At 35.2% G+C, this 17,239-nt stretch overlaps 1 protein-coding gene across 5 annotated transcripts in view; it reads left to right on the forward strand.

The window, feature by feature from the left end:
- Positions 1-17,239, forward strand: part of RFC1 (replication factor C subunit 1) — an 81,765-nt gene that overhangs the window by 20,639 nt on the left and 43,887 nt on the right. For all 5 annotated transcript variants that reach the window (XM_060148320.1, XM_060148323.1, XM_060148321.1 and 2 more), the window contains exons 3-4: positions 546-621; positions 3,512-3,634. In XM_060148320.1, coding sequence (XP_060004303.1) covers positions 546-621; positions 3,512-3,634 — 199 coding nt within the window. The remainder of the gene's footprint in view (positions 1-545; positions 622-3,511; positions 3,635-17,239) is intronic.

The following is a 17,239-nucleotide window of genomic DNA, read 5'->3' on the forward strand; positions in this document are numbered from 1 at the left end:
ATGATTACCACAGTGATTACCACATGTGGGTGCAGATACCCTTTCAAGTTAGTGTTTTGTTTCCTTTGGTTATATTCTCAGAAGTGGAATTGCTGTGTCATATGGTAGTTAGTTCTATTTTAAATTTTTTGAGGAACCTCCATACTGTTTTCTATAGTGGCTGCACTGATTACAGTCCCACCAACGATGCACAAGGGTTCCCTTTTCTCCACATCCACACCAGCATCTGTTATCTCTTATCTTTTTGATGATGGGTCTGGCCTGTTCTTTAGCCTAATTTGGGCATTACTGACATTTGGGGCAGGATAATTCTTCGTTGTGGAGATAATTCTTCATTGTCCTGTGCATTGCAGGATGTTTAGTAGTATCCCTCGTCTACCCACTATATGCCAGTAACACCCTCACCCCAGTTATGACAAGCAGAAATGTTTCCTGGGGGGGCAGCGTTCCTCTAGTTGTGAACTATTGAGCCCAAATCTAATGAGGAAAAAACAGCTAAGTTATATGGTCTTCTCTGTGTTCTAATTATACTGTGATGTTTATAGGTAAATCATTCTTGTAAAGAAGATGACTTCAAACAGAAGCAACCAAACAAGAAAAAGAGGATCATCTATGATTCAGGTAATATTTCTTTTGAGGAGCTTTCAAGTTTAAAAACTATTTTATATCTGTTAGAACAGTGTTTTCCAGACTGATGTTCTGAGACACACAGCTCTCTATGATGTTAACAGGTGCTGTGAGAAGAGGGTTCTATGTTCTAGTAAAGTTGAAAACAACTTTATTACACTACAGAATTTATCAGAGCCGAAATATGTTAATATATTAAAGTTTTGTTCGGGAGGGGAGATAGTATATACAGCATGTCTGAAACTTACTTTGAATATGGTATGTTTATTTTTTTAAATATTCATATTAACTTCTCTTTCAGCTGAGGTTCTTAGAAACTGAATTTGAAAAATAGTGCCATAAAATGTTGCTTTAGAAACAAAGATCTAAAATATAATTTTTGTGCTTTTGATCTGGTCCTTTTTTGTTGCAGTTAAAAAGGAACAAACACAATTTAAAAACTTTGAATATACAGTTGACCCTTGAATAATGCAAGGGTTGGGGCTTCAACCCCCCTTGTAGTTGAAAATCTGCATATAACTTGACTCCCTGCAAAACTTAAGTACTAATGGCCTACTGCTGATCAGAAGCCTTGTCAATAACATAAAAAGTCAATTAATACATATTTTGTATGTTATATATATATTTTTACTATATTCTTACAATAAGTAAGCTAGAGAAAAGAAAGTGTTATTAAGAGAATCTTAAGGCAGAGAAAATACCTTTATAGTACTGTACTGTGTTTTTGATACCATAAGTTTATGTCATCTGTTTACAAGATGAATCATCTCTTAGTACCTACATCAACATTGTCTAATATGATACAAAAGACTGTAGATGTTATATGTATTACTAATGCTAGACATCAAAAATGAAAAGATAATGTGAAAAGGAAGTTCGTATTTATTTACAGATACAACGATTCATACATTAATAATGAAGAAGCAGCAGTATGATTGCTTTATGGTAGCCTAGTGTTGTTGATACAATTGCTTCATGATAGCCTAGCCTATGCACTAATGAATGAATCTGTTATAAAATTTTGGCATACAGTATTACAGTCATATTCATAATACAGTATTGGAAACATTGTTACATTAAAAAAAACTCACCTGTGATGATAGATAGGCTGATATGCAGTTTCTCCAGTTATAGAGAGGCATACTGTATAGTAATGTGATTCTTTGAAAGCAAAGTTACAAAACAGAAAACTAACACATTAATTTTATATTAAAGATCACCTTATACCTATGTAGGGATAGACTAGTATCTACATATATTTTATGCATTCATAACATACTTTTTAATTAACTTTTTCGATATTTCTAGGCTACGTGGTTTGTCTCTTTTTTCAAATTGTTGCAAATCTCCAAAAGCTTTTCCAATGTATTTATTGAAAAAAATCTGTGTATAAGTAGACATGTGCAATTCAAACCCATGTTCAAGGATCAACTATCCTTTTAAGATAGGGAACATACACTTTTATGCATGCCTTTTATGATATGTTAAAATAATAGTAGAACTCAGGAAGTTTTAGGTTTTGCTTTTTTTGGAGAAGATCTATTTGGTATGAATTCTTAAAGTTAGAAATGTAACCTAAGGAAGCATTTATAGATTGTTAGGATTTTGACAGTGGTAGCAAAGATTCTGACTCATTTTCTAAAAGTACTTGAGTGTTTATCGTGAGTCTTTTACTGCTGTATAGAATTGTAAAGAATTTGAAATAAGTACATATCACCATTTCTCAGGAGTTTCCATCTTTTGGGAGAGTGGAAATTTAATTGTTTGATACATTTTAGAACAATATGAGACAGGATTTAAAAATGCATGGTGAGAGGAAGAGGAAGGACACTAAAGTTTCTGAAACTCCTCTATTGTGTACCAGACGTATACTAGGTATTTATACTTTGTCTTGATTTATATTTAAGTGCTCTGGGTGATTAGATTGTGGTAGACAGAATAATGGCCCCCAAAGATGTCCACACCCTAGTTACTAGAACCTGTGTATATGTTAGGTTACGTGGCAAAAGGGAATTAAAATTGTAGGTGACATTAAGGTTGATAATCAGATGACCTTAAAGTAGGGAGATTATCTGGATGGGCCCAATGTGGTCACAAAGAAGAGGAAGGCAGAAGAAGAGATTTAGAGAGAGATTGACTATGGAAGAAGGTTAGAGAATTAGAGAGATGGCAGCATGAGAAGGACTTTGCCTAATGTTGCAGGCTTTGAAGATGGAGGAAGTGGGGGCCATGAGCTAAGGAATGCTAGCAGTCACTAGAAACTAGAAAGGTGAGGAAATGGATTCTTCCCTATAGTATCCAGAAAGGATCACAGCCATCCTGATGCTTGATTTTAGCCCAGTGAGACCCAAATTGGATTTCCAACCTCCAGAACAGTGAGATAATACATTTGTGTTGGTTTGTTGTTTTTTTTGGCTGCTTCATGCGGCATGCGAGATCTTAGTTCCCTGACCAGGGATAGAACCCGTGACCCCTGCAGTGGAAGCACGGAGTCCTAACCACCGGACCACCGGCGAATTCCCCATTTGTGTTGTTTTAAGCCACTAAGTTTGTGGTGATTTGTCACAGCAGCAACAGAAAAGTAATACAAAGGCTTAACACTGGATAGAAGGCAACCTATGAGAATTTATAAAAGAGATTTGTCTTGAAAAGGGTCTTGAGGAATTGGTTAATAATAACCGCTTTAAGGGAATTCCGTGGTGGTCCAGTGGTTAGGACTTGGTGCTTTTACTGCTGTGGGCCCAGGTTTGATCCCTGGTCGGAGAACTAAGATCCTGAAAGATGGATGGCACAGCCAAAAAACAAACAAAACAAAAAAACCCACTTTAAAAACACACTATATTATACTATTTCTTTTCAAAGTTTTAATTTTCCTCTCATTTAGATTCAGAATCAGAGGAGACAGTGCAGGTAAAAAACTCCAAAAAGCGACCAGAAAAATTGCCACTGTCTTCTAAACCTGCTAAAATTCGACACCAGGATCCTGTTACATACATTTCAGAAACAGGTAAGGGTACCGAATATGTTTATTGTTTTAGAAAAAAGCGCAGTGTGTGTTATGTTCTTGAGCTTCTCGTTGGTATCTAAATGTACCTCCTTCACTTTGAACTGAATTTCTGTTGCCTTTTTTTGGTTTGTTGAATTATATTTACCAGGGGAAGGTTGTAATTATCTTTGGCATTTTCTGTGAGTTAAGGGCCAATTACAGGGGAATTGGTTCTTAGAATTTTTTTAAAGTGCTGTATATTGAAGCATATATGTTGAAGCTCTGTCTTGAATCATATATTCAAATATTATTGGGTTGTTTTAAAACTTTTTAATGTAAGTTTTTTTATCTTGGGTGTTAAAGTCATAACAATCTAAGTATATAATGACTATTCATATTTGTGCTTTATAATCTAGCACAGATGTGACCTAAATTCCTTATATTCTCTGGTGACACAAAAGATTTTAGCATTGGCTTTAAAAAAAAATGATTGTTATTGTATTTATATTTATTTGAGCTGTTTTGAGTGGTCAGAAAATAAGACATTTATAAATGTACACTAATCTTAAGATATCATAGTATAAATAATTGTTTCATAGATAGTATTCTTTTATGGTGAGGAACCCTGAATTATATTGTCATCTTAGGAAAAAACACTTAGATGGGTTCATTATAAAGTCATTTAGATTTTAGCATTGTTAACTCCTAGAGGAGACCATCTTCAAATTCACAGAACCTGTTTTATCAGTTCCTATATAGAAATTGCTTAAAGGGGCCATGAGAGCATCTGATACCTCATTAGTTTGTTCATCTTAAGGAAAACCTCTGACACCATTATTTTTAGCACTCTGCTACTTGTATTGCTAGTGAAGTGAATACACCTGGTTTGAAGAGACAGGGTAAAAACCACAATTATTTTGACACAGCATGTTACAACTTACATTCAACAGACATTTATTGATTGTCTTTTCTGTCCTAGATACTAGGTGCTGGGATACAAAGATGATTAAAGCCTCCTAAGTACTATAGGAATTGCCTGAGGCTGCAATATACAATAGTCAGGGAGAGGGCTTCATGGAGAGGGTAAGATTTGATCTAACCCTTGATGGATGAGCCCATGATGGAGGGAAAGAACATGTGTGGTTAATAAGATGGGATTATTTAAAGCACAGCATCCAGCACAAGGCTTGATGTATTCGCAGGACACTGAAGAGATTGCTTGCCCACATGATGAGGAATAATGAGAGGTGATGAAGCCAGTTTAGGGAAGATCTTGAAAGCTAGGCAGAGGAATTCCACATAGCAGGGAAAAGGGAACCATTAAAGTTTTTGAACAGATATAGAATGATGAAAATAGTATTTAAGAGTGATTGCTAGTATTTAAGAGTGATTGCGAGTATTTAAGGTGGAAGGAGAATAGAAAAATCATAATTGGGGAGGCTGAGGCATTTATGGTAATCTACGAGTGAAGTAATGAGAGTCTTAAAAGTTAGCAATAGTTAGGGACTGATCTATAAACATTTTGGGGATGAGTTATAGGTTAGGTTTTTGGATTACCTATGGGCTTCATTCAGCCATGCTATCTATGGTTTACTATTAGGATAATTAGAGAGCTGATGTTATTAGCATGCTTACATGTAAAATTTTTTTATTTTTTAACATCAGCTTTATTGAGATATAATTCACATACCATACAATTAACCTTTAATGGTTTTTTTAATATAATTAAAAATTTTTTATTTTATTTATTTATTTTTGACTGCGTTGGGTCTTTGCTGCTGCATGCGGGCTTTCTCTAGTTGCAGCGAGCGGGGGCTACTCTTGTTGCGGTACGCTGGCTTCTCATTGCAGTTGCTTCTCTTGTTGCGAAGCACGGGCTCTAGGCGCGCAGCGTCAGTAGTTGTGGGGCGTGGGCTCAATAGTTTTGGCTCGCGGGCTCTAGAGCAAAGGCTCAGTAGTTGTGGCGCACAGGCTTAGTTGCTCCGCAGCATGTGGGATCTTCCCGGACCAGGGCTCAAACCTGTGTCCCCTGCCGATTCTTAACCACTGAGCCACCAGGGAATCCCCACCTTTAATGTTTTAATGTTATTGGAATTTGCTTTCATGTATGGGCTGTTACTTGAGAGTATGAAGGTACTCATGGTAGATAAATTGGTCAGTAAGTAGGGAATGAAACAGGAAAGAAGTCCTTGAGTTGTAGAAGGAAGCTGAGACTGGAAGGTCAGAAGCCCTGCCTGGAGGGTACATCCTTAGTTCCCATCTAACAGCTGTGTGACTGGGCTAAAGGGCAGTGAGTCTGTCTCCCTTTCTGTAAAGTAGAAACACTAACTGAATAGGCTAGTTGGGAAAAAATGGGATGATGCATATGAAAGGGCCAGACCCAGTGCCTGAAACATAAATAACAGGCTGTCAAAAGGAAAAAATAAAAATGAAAGAAGCCCACAGATGAAGCTTTGTAGGCTCTCTGAAACATTTACATATTTGATAAAGTTGTTCAAATGACCAAAGAGAAAATCTAAGTGACATGAACATATTTTCTGGAAGCAGAGATAAATTTCTTCATTATGGCCTGTGGCAGATTGACTCTTGAACCTTTCTGTTCTGTTGCTAAATATCTGTTCAGGCACGTTGTGCAAATGAGCTCTTCCATTAAAAGGCTCCCTCTCACATCTGGCCACCTTTGTCAAGTTTTGAATATGTGGGAGGGATACTAAAACCAGTATGGTGATAGGTTTATTATGTAACTGAAGGTGGTGTGATCAAGCTTTCCAGTGACACCCTGAAAACGTCAAAGTTAGTGTGCAGACAGCGATGGCCTTCAACTGCGGATCAAGGCTATCGTTATCTTGTGATTTTAGGTACACAGAAGGGTCAAACAATTTAAGCTCTGATCACAGGTTTTCTTTAACATGGGACTGTTTATTTCAGACCAGGTATTTTCGAATGTTATTTTCTGAAAAGATAACTAACTATCATCTTATCTGAAATTTTTATGACCATTAGACAGTATTTATATCACCCTGCCAAGGGTATGTACATGTGAAAGTGAATGTTGTCATCTTGTCTTAGCAAAAATTCTTGGGGTACAGTATATCTATCTCATATGATGTTCAGTATTACATAGTATTCTGCTTTTTCCTGGATTTGAGATACAGGAAAGAAGTTAGCTGTTTTTTTGCCTGTTTTATCTTCTCATACTTTTTTATGCCTTGGAATGATAGGTGAATGGGAGAAAAGCCCTTTTCCTTCCCATCATAAAAGAGAATGAGACGGTTAAAAAGAAGTCTGCAATAAAATTAGCATAATAAAATCAGAAATATAATGAGTTTCACAAAAAGAAAAGTGCAGCTTCTTGAAATTAATAAACTAACTAGAAATTTCTTGACCATAAAATAATTCTTTTATTCTTTTTTTTAAAGCTAAAACTACATACAAAATTTCAATGCTGGTTATGAATAAGTATTCATATTGTAGAAATAAATATTTATCAGTATATTGGGACTTGCCTGGAGGTCCAGTGGTTAAGACTTCATGCTTCCAATTCTGGGGGCATGGGTTCGATCCTTGGTAAGGGGAACTAAGATCCCACATGCCACGTGGCCAAAAAAAAAAAAAAAAAACCCACAACAACAATTTATCAGTATAAGGTTAAATAAAATATTTGTGGTAATAAAATTGTACTTTTTTTTTTTTGGAGTTTGGAGCTTCTTGTGGAAAAGGATTATATGAGATGATTCAGTTTTAAAAACCTGTTAATTCCAAAAGAAACAATTTTCTTTACTATTCCATATTTTATCTTTTATAAACCAACTGTTTTTTTTCCTTACAGCATAGCATGCGTAGTGTTTAAGAACATGAGCTCTTGAGTAAAACCTCCTGCCTGGGTTAAACCTTCATTTACCTTTCCCTGTGTCTTAGTTTCCTTGTTTGTAAAATGGGGTATTACTAGTACCTACATCAGAGGCCTTTGTGCTTGATCAAATGAGATAATGCTTGAAAAGCAATTAAAATAGTGTCTGTCACATTACTGAAATGCTCAGTAAGTATTAACTGTTATTATTATATTTTGACCTGATCGTACACCTACATCTGCCTTTAAGATTATGCTAAAGACATTTGCTTTTGCTTAGATACTTAGGGCTTTTTTTGATTATATAACTGTGCTTTAGAAATTTAGAAATTGTATTTGGCCCACTTATGTTATAGATGTTCTTTGTCCAGTATGGGAACTACTACATGTGGCTGTTGAGCACTTGAAATATGATTAGCCCAAATTCAGAATGTTTTACTTGTGAAGTATAGATTTCAAAGACTTACTACAAAAAAAAAGGATAAATTATCTTATTAATAATTTTTTAGCATTGATTACATGTTTAAATAATAATCTGAATATGTTAGGATAAGTGAAATATATTATTAAAATTAATTTCATCTGTTTCTTTTTCCTTTTTAAAAAGGTGGCTTGCATTTTATTCCTGTTGCACAGTGCTTTATAAACAATGAGAAACATACTTAGGAAATAACCTTACTTTATTTATTTATTTTAAAATATTTATTTATTTATTTACTTTGGGTGTACTGGGTCTTAGTTGCTCCATGTGGGCTCTTAGTTGTGGCCTGTGGACTTCTTAGTTGTGGCATGCATGTGGAATCTAGTTCCCCGACTAGGGATCGAACCTGGGCCCCCTGTGTTGGGAGTGCAGAGTCTTACCCACTGGACCACCAAGGAAGTCTTGGAAATAACCTAACTTTAGAAAATAATCTACTAAGCAACTATACTCCAGTAAAAATTAATTTAAAAAGTTAAAAAAGAAAAGAAAATAACCTACTTAACCTACTTCAGGTGCCTTTGGTTGTACTATTACACAGTTCTTTAGGCTATGTTGTTATACAGATCTTTATTAGGCTTATCATTTAGCTCCATGACACACTTTTCATCATCACTTTGTTTGATTAAATTTGTCTTCTATTATGTATTGATTTTTTTAAAGATTTTTTTTGATGCGGACTATTTTTAAAGTCTTTGTTGGATTTGTTACAGTATTGCTTCGGTTTTATGTTTTGGTTTTTTGAGCGCAAGGCATGTGAGATCTTAGCTCCCCGACCAGGGATCGAACCTGCACCCCCCTGCATTGGAAGGCAAAGTCTTAACCACTGGACTGCCAGGGAAGTCCCTTACTGATTTTTAAAGTACTTTAACTACATTAATTTCTCATATTACAGGAAAAGGAAAAAAATTGCTTATACATATCTTCATAGCTAACCATTGACTGTAGTAAAATGTTCTTGTAGGTTGGTAAAAATCCAAATACTTGTTGTACTGGGTAAATATGTTTACTTTTAGTTGTTTAATGAAGTGAGAGACCTTGAGTTTTGTTTGACACAGGTGACCTTTTATTATGCGGTTTCATCAGGGGCTGCTTGTGTTTGGTTGAAAATGGTGGGGCTTTTCCCAATCTTGAGAATTGTTTATGACGGGTAATTTAAAAAAAGTTTTTATTGGTGTATAGTTGATTTACAATGTTGTGTTAGTTTCACGTGTACAGCAAAGTGAATATATGCGCATATATATATGTCTCCACTCATTTTTAGATTCTTTTCCCATACAGGTCATAACAGAATATTGAGTCTAGTTCCCTGTGCTATACAGTAGGTCCTTATTAGTTATCTCTTTTATACATAGTAGTGTGTACATGTCAATCCCAATCTCCCAATTTATTCCCTCCCCACTTCCCCCCTGGGTAACCATAAGTTTGTTTTCTACATCTGTGACTCTTTTTCTGTTTTGTAAATAAGTTCATCTGTACCATTTTTTTGGATTCCACATATAAGCAATATCATGTGATATTTGTCTTTGTCTGATTTACTTCACTTAGTATGACAATCCCTGGGTCCATCCGTGTTGTGGCAAATGGCATTATTTCATTCTTTTTTATGGCTGCGTAGTATTCCATCATATATATGTACCACGTCTTTTTATCCACTCCTCTGTCAGTGGACATTTAGGTTGCTTCCATGTCTTGGCTATTGTAAATAATGGTGCAATGAACATTGGGGTGCATGCATCTTTTCAAATTATGGTTTTCTCCAGATATATGCCCAGGAGTGGGATTGCCAGATAATATGGTAGTTTTATATGTAATTTTTTAAGGAACCTCCTTACTGTTCTCCATAATGGTTGTACCAGTTTACATTCCCACCAACAGTGTAGGAGGGTTTCCTTTTCTCCACACTTTCTCCATCTCTCTACCCCCTCTTCAGCATTTGTTATTTGTAGACTTTTTTTTTTTTTTTTTTTTTTTTTTTGCGGTACGCAGGCCTCTCACTGCTGTGGCCCCTCCTGTTGCGGAGCACAGGCTCCGGACGCGCAGGCTCAGCGGCCATGGCTCACGGGCCCAGCCGCTCCGTGGCATGTGGGGTCTTCCCAGACCGGGGCACGAACCCGTGTCCCCTGTGTCGGCAGGCGGACTCTCAACCACTGCGCCACCAGGGAAGCCCTATAGACTTTTTAATGATGGCTATTCTGACTGGTGTGAGGTGGTACCTCATTGTTGTTTTGATTTGCGTTTCTCTAGTAATTAGTGATGTTGAGCATCTTTTCATGTGATTTTTGGCCCTCTTTATGTCTTCTTTGGAGAAATGTCTATTTAGATCTTCTGCCAATGTTCTGATTGAGCTGTGTTTTTTTTTCTATATTGTATTAAAAAAAGTCCAAACAGGAGCTGTTTGTATATTTTGGAGATTAATCCCTTGTTCGTTGCTTCATTTACAAATATTTTCTCCCATTCTGTGGGTTGTTATGACCGGTAATTTTTATTGAGCATATAATTCCATAGGCTGATAGTGTTCTTGAAGTTATAATTATTTTGGGGACATTAAGTGGGAAAAAATTGGGAATGTGCTGTTCTCCAGGTTACCATGTAATATCAGTGACTTGTGACTCGGGAAAATAGCAGCAGAGAATATTATTGGGGAATGTGTGTGCTAATTTTTAGTGACATACAGCTTTGTGTACCAGATAAATAAGAATAGATTTCTGTATAGGATAGAGAACTTCTCTTAGATATTTTCAGGGAAACCCAGTGTGGCTGAGACAGAGAATTTCCTTGAAGTGAGAGGAAACCTAAGAACTGTGTATTATATTTCTTTCATTATACTTGTGCAAAAATTAATATGGATTTAAAATCAATATTAAAAAATTAATAATACTATTAATATTTATAGTTTTTATAAGACTATAAAAGAAACTAAGTTTAGATTTTTGAGGATGAGTATTTAGATTAATATTATTCAGAATTTCCTAAGTAACACATTCTCACTGAAAAAGAAACATTCAGATAAAAAATGTTCCATTCCTTCATCCATCCCTTTTGCCCTACATAGCTATATAAATTTAAAAAATATATATATACACACATGTATATTTACATATATACACGTATTTGAGAGTGGCATCTTGTAACATTTCTGCAGCTTGCTTTTTCATAACTTAATGTCTCCTTCCCTTCCTCCTTCCTTCTCTCCTTTTCTCCCCTCCCTCCCTCCCCACCCCTCAGCCTCTCTCTCTTTCAATACAGAAAGATTCCTATCTCATTCTTTTAAACTTCTGCATAGTGAATTTTAATGGTATGCATTTAATTTTTCTCATACTCTTATTTTGGATATTGGATTATTGATGTGAACATACTTGTTTATGCTTCATTGTAATAGAACATATTTAGCCATCAATAAGTGGACAATTCACAATGAAGAATATTATCACTTAAAAGAGAATAGAATTTCTTGAGGTTAAGTGGCATTTGTTTTAAGGGTGTAGTTTATTCATCTATATTATGAAGAATAGAAGGGGGTTCCACTTTGTGCTTCTCAGGTCCAGAAAAGGGACTTTATGTTTATCCTTATTAAATTTTTTTTCTGAAAATTTTTTTCTGAAACTCTTACGTTTTTATCTTGTTAACTTCCAGGGTTTTGTATTCTGATTCTGTCATCTTTTTTTTTTTAATTTTACATTTGAATATTTTCATTTAACAATATTAAATTCTCATTTATTTATTTAACAAACGCGATTGTTCACTGTTTGTGCCCAACAGCATACTGGACAATCTATGAAATAGATAAGAGAATAAAGTTCAGCCCTGTCTTCAAGGGCTTAAATTCTACTGGGGAGATAAGCCTTTTACATAAAAATTATAATACAAGGAAAGAATTAACAGTGATAAAAATATCTTCCAAGGATATTTGGGCATGAGAGAGGTAACTTTTATTTTGGAAGTTCAGGAAACATTTCCTGGGAGAGAGAGAAATTTGAGATAAACATCAAAGGTTTTGGTAGGATTTAACATGGAGATTTAGGTATTGTGTATACTAGAAAGGAGAATAATGTGAAGTTTGGAAATCAGTAGTGCTATTTCATGTGCATTATTCACTACTTTCTAACTTTATAGAAAGAGGAAAATCTACTTTAAAAAATTCAATTTATAAACTTTCACAGATTTACTTACACCAGATTAATACTACCTAGTATTGTATCGTACCTTGTATTTTCTTAATTACAGTATCATCTGTTTAGGAATCTCTTACTTTACTTGAAACCTCTGTGTCCATGTGAAAGGCAGGGAGAATTCGACCTTAATAATGTCAACATAAATTTTGTCTTGTATACTATTATAAATTTTTTTCAAAACACTTTTATACTGACTTCATGGAATGGAATAACATTATTTATTATATGGCTTATATTTCCTATCTGTCTCATTTGATCTTCAAAACTACCTTATATCAGAGCTGACTTGCTTTAAGAAAACTTACTCTTAACGAATCAATTTTCAATCTAAGGTTGCACAAAGCTTCAGTGTGAAAGAATCCTGTAGTTCTTTGGATGCCCCTCATCCACTTATTTTTTATATCATCTGATTTCATATCTTCTACAGATTTGATAAACCTATCCGTATATTTCTTTCTGAATCATTAGTGAAACTGTTTAGTATTAAGGGACATGTAAAGAAACCTTTTTCAAAATTGACATGATCGAATATCAGCATCCTGGATACAGCTTTTCAGTTTCTTCTGAAGAGCTTTGCAATTAGTTATGAATCTCAGAAACCACTGTTACGTATCTTGTATTTCTCCATCTTGCCATAAATCAGTGCTTCTTAATCAAGGGTGATTTTGCCTTGCAGCAAAAAATCTGGCATATCTGGAGTGCTATTTTTGGTCATCACAACTGGCGGATGCTGCGGCATCTAGTTGGTAGAGGCCAGAGTTGCTACTACACATCCTACAGTGCACCAGAGAGCCCCCTACAACAATTATTTGGCTCAAGATGTCAATAATGCAGAGGTTAAAAACCCTGCCGTAGCCTATCGGAAGACAATTTGGTAGATGCTTTGTTACAGTCCAGACATCCCTGTTTCTAATATTCATCTCATCTGCTAGTCCTAAAGAATAAATGATGGCTCAGGCCAGCATAGTTTAATCTCAGTGAATCTCTGTCTGCTTCTGTTAAATACTCTCTTTTTGGTTTTTGTTTGTTTTTTATTTTAATTTTTTATTGAAGTATAGTTGATTTATAATGTGTTAATTTCTGCTATACAGCAAAGTAATTCAGTTATACATATATGTACATTCTTTTTCATATTCTTTTCCATTATGGTTTATCACAGGATACTGAATATAGCTTACTGTGCTATACAGTAGGACCTTGTTGTTTATCTATTCTATATATAATAGTTTGCATCTGCTAACCCCAAACTCCCGCTCCATCCCTCCCTCACCCCCCTCCCCCTTGGCAACAGCAAGTCTGTTCTCTATGTCTGTGAGTCTGTTTCTGTTTTGTAGATGAGTTCATTTGTGTCATTTTAGATTCCACATATAAGTGGTATCATATGGTATTCGTCTTTCTCTTTCTGACTTACTTCAGTTAGTATGATAATCTCTAGTTGCATCCATGTTGCTGCAAATGGCATTATTTCATTCTTTTTTATGGCTGAGTAGTATTCCATTGTGTATATGTACCACATCTTTATCCATTCATCTGTCGATGGACATTTAGTTTGTTTCCATGTCTTGGCTGTTGTGAATAGTGCTGCTGTGAACACTGGGGTGCATGTATCTTTTTGAATTATAGTTTTGTCAGATATATGCCCAGAAGTGGGATTGCTGGTTCATACGGTAGTTCTATTTTTAGTTTTCTGAGGAACCTCCATGCTGTTTTCCATAGTGGTTGCACCAACTTACATTCCCACCAATAGTGTAGAAGGGTTCCCTTTTCTCCACCCCCTCTTCAGAATTTGTTATTTGTTGACTTTTTAATGATGGCCATTCTAACTGGTGTGAGGTGATATCTCATTGTAGTTTTGATTTGCATTTCTCTAATAGCCATGTTGAGCATCTTTTCATGTGACTGTTGGCTATCTGTAAATACTCTCTTTTTGCCCTGCTCTTGATATTGTTGTGTAGAACTGTAACCAAACCTTTCTCCTTCTATATTTCTGTAGTTGGGGATCTGCCTTTCTCTTTTCGACAATTAGGACTCCACTTCTCCTCTTTAATCTTTAGAGACTTCTTCCATTTTATATGATGATTCAAGGTCACTGATATCCTTTAGCAAGTTCATTCCCAAATTCATTTTGACTGAAGCATCATTATAAGAGCTAGGTGCTTTCTTGTAGTCTTTTTTCCCTAGTTTGCTCTTCAGTCCCCTTTCAGTAGTGCATATTATGAGACCTGAAAAAAAATTCAGTGGCATATGAAGAAGGAGAACTGAAAAGGACATAGTGAATAATGAAGCACTAGAGTATCTGGAATGATTATTGAGTGTCTGAAACATCTTTGAAAATGAACAGACTGTTGTTTTCTGGTGACACATATTTTGTTGTCAGGTACTTGTGAAAGTATGAGAGATACAGGATTGTATTCGAGAATGCTAAGGAAGTAGAATTATGTTATGAAAATGTCATTAAGCACTAATGAAACAGTATACAGGTGATTTATACTTGGTCTTAGCATAGAAACCAGCATTGTTATGTCCTCTCATGTGCGGGGAAGTGGAATGTGAATGGAAGTGGTGAATCGCATTGCTGAACCACTCCCTTAACTCTTCCGGTCAGTCGAGTTTTCCTTCTGTTGCCGGTTTCATGCTTTAGAGTTGTAAGAAGCTCTGGATAATGTACCTGTGGCTAGTTGTCTAAGCCCTCCCTCCCCTAACCCTGAACCTCCTTTTTCTTTTCCTGTGAGATGCAGTGGAGATGGAGGAAGGAGGTGAGTAAGTAGTAAAATGTTCCACTTTCTTCTCCTGCATTGTTTTCTTAGTAATTGAAACCAGCTGTGACTTTCCATGGACTGTTCTTCCTGCTCTGGGGAGGACTCTATGTGGTAGATAACATCACAGCACAAGCCAGTACTTTTTTCTCTTAATGATAAATATCATTACTTAGCTACCTCACTAGACCTCACGAATTATTAAGTAATTTTATTCTTAAAATATAACTGACTCCATTTGATTCTAAGAGGATTTATTAGTAAAGAATCATGATATCTCTAAATTTCTTGATTAAGGATGAGTAGTTTCAGTTTTATTTCATTATACTGAAATATATCTGATTCACCACATAAATCATTCAGTGATTCACCCCAGAATGTCCGATTCTCACACCCCATAAGCGGTGCAAAGATGATATGTGTAGTTTCTTTTCCAACCACTTAATTAACAAATATTTATTGAAGACTTGGAATATGCATATGAACCTTTCTCTATGTCCACACCAAAATGACAGTTTGGATTTTTGACTCAAGGAAGTATTGAAAAGGAAGTTAGTAGAAAAAGGCTCTAAAGACTCAGATTCCCTTTTTAGTTTTTGACTTGTTGCAAAATAAATTATTTTTAATCTCTGTAACCAGATTCTCTAGGATGGTCTCCATTAATTTGGTTTCTGTGTATTTCACACTGAGGGAAAAAAATTAGAATCCCAAACTCTCAGCAGTAGGAACTTCAGAATTAGATTTTTTTAGAGACCTGCACATTATTTTCTTGCTCTTTCATTTGTTATCCTTTTAAATAAATGAATGTATCTAACTCAGAGTGGCAAAGCAATCTTCTCTTCCAGGCAATTCCTCTGCTGTATGTTGGATAATGCTAGTTTACGTGGTGATTCTTACCACATTTGAGGTTATGTTGTATATAAATAAAAATAAATGGTGTTTTTATAAGGAGTCAGATATCCTGGGGGGAGGTTCTAAGTGTTCCGTTGCCCATGATTTTCAACTAGGTCACAGAAATTTGACTTAGATCTATTTATCATTATTTTAAGTTAATGTGAAGAAGAGAACACAGTTTTGCCTTTGGCTTCTGACAAGGCAGAACAAATTTAGGCTCATTAGGAAACAAGAACAAATGTTAAAAAAGAAAAACAACCATAACTTTATTTGGGGTGTTTCATGTCTACACACTGTGTAGAATCGTAAAATATTTATTTTACATAAGGATGGTCACAGCCTTATAGTTACAGGTCCATGTAACTATAAGGACTGTGGAGAAGTTCACAAATCACAGGGCACTAAATAAGCATTAAATCAAGCAAGTCAATATTTTTTTTTCCTTTTTGCATAACTGTATTTCACTAGAATTGCTCCTGCTTTCCAAGGGGACTTGGAGAACCATTTATTTTGTGGTTAGTAGAGAACAAAGCACCTTGTATATAATTTTTGCTTAGTACAGTGAAAACATACTTGAAATTTCATGTAGAATATTTCCATATTTTTTCTTGAAACTTACATTTTTACTCAGTATTTATGAAAATGTTTATAAAGTTATGTCTGTGTTTAGATGTAGTATATTTTTGGGATCTGTAGCTTGAAGACATTGTTAACTTTAAACCCATTGTAAAAAGATCTCTAGTAGAGAAGGCTATGGAAAGAAGCTCTCTTTTAGGAGTGATGTTTAAGGCTAACCTAAAGAACAAAGTGATGCATTTTTGGTTTTTTGCCAGCTTATTTTTACTGTTTTCATAATTTTTTTTTGAGCTTTGAAATTTGGGCTTAATTTTTTATGACAGCATGAATTCATTGTATGACTAGATCACAATGTATATAGCCCTTCCAGTTTTAATTATTTTTGTTGCCTACGTTTTTAATGTTTTTAGTAGTGTGATGAATATATTTGTATATAAATGTTTGTCAGCACCTCTCATTATCTCTAAGAATTACTATGCTAAAGGTTATGAACTTCTTTAAGGTTCTAGATATATTTTGCCAAATTGCTTTCTAGAAAAGTCATACTGTTGGGTTGACCAAAAAGTTCGTTCGGGTTTTTCGTAAGATGTTATGGAAGAACCCAAACAAACTGTTTTGGCTAACCCAGTAGTTTACACGTTCATAGTTAGTGTTTATATTAGTACAGACTTATCACATTCTCATCAGTATTGAGTATAGTAGCTACAAAATCTATGTGACTATCCACAGATTTTTCACAATTATAGAAGGGAAAATCTTAAAAGAGTTTGTCTGATCCAACATTTTGCAGAGGACAACGAATCCCAGATAATTAAAAAAATAACAATAGAAAGCCGAAGTCAGGTTAGCATTTTAGTTTTCTGGACTTCTGGTTCAGTATTGTTTTCACCAGAGAAT

The sequence above is a fragment of the Lagenorhynchus albirostris genome, chromosome 4 (genome assembly GCF_949774975.1).
Source record: "Lagenorhynchus albirostris chromosome 4, mLagAlb1.1, whole genome shotgun sequence".
Taxonomy (NCBI): domain Eukaryota; kingdom Metazoa; phylum Chordata; class Mammalia; order Artiodactyla; family Delphinidae; genus Lagenorhynchus; species Lagenorhynchus albirostris.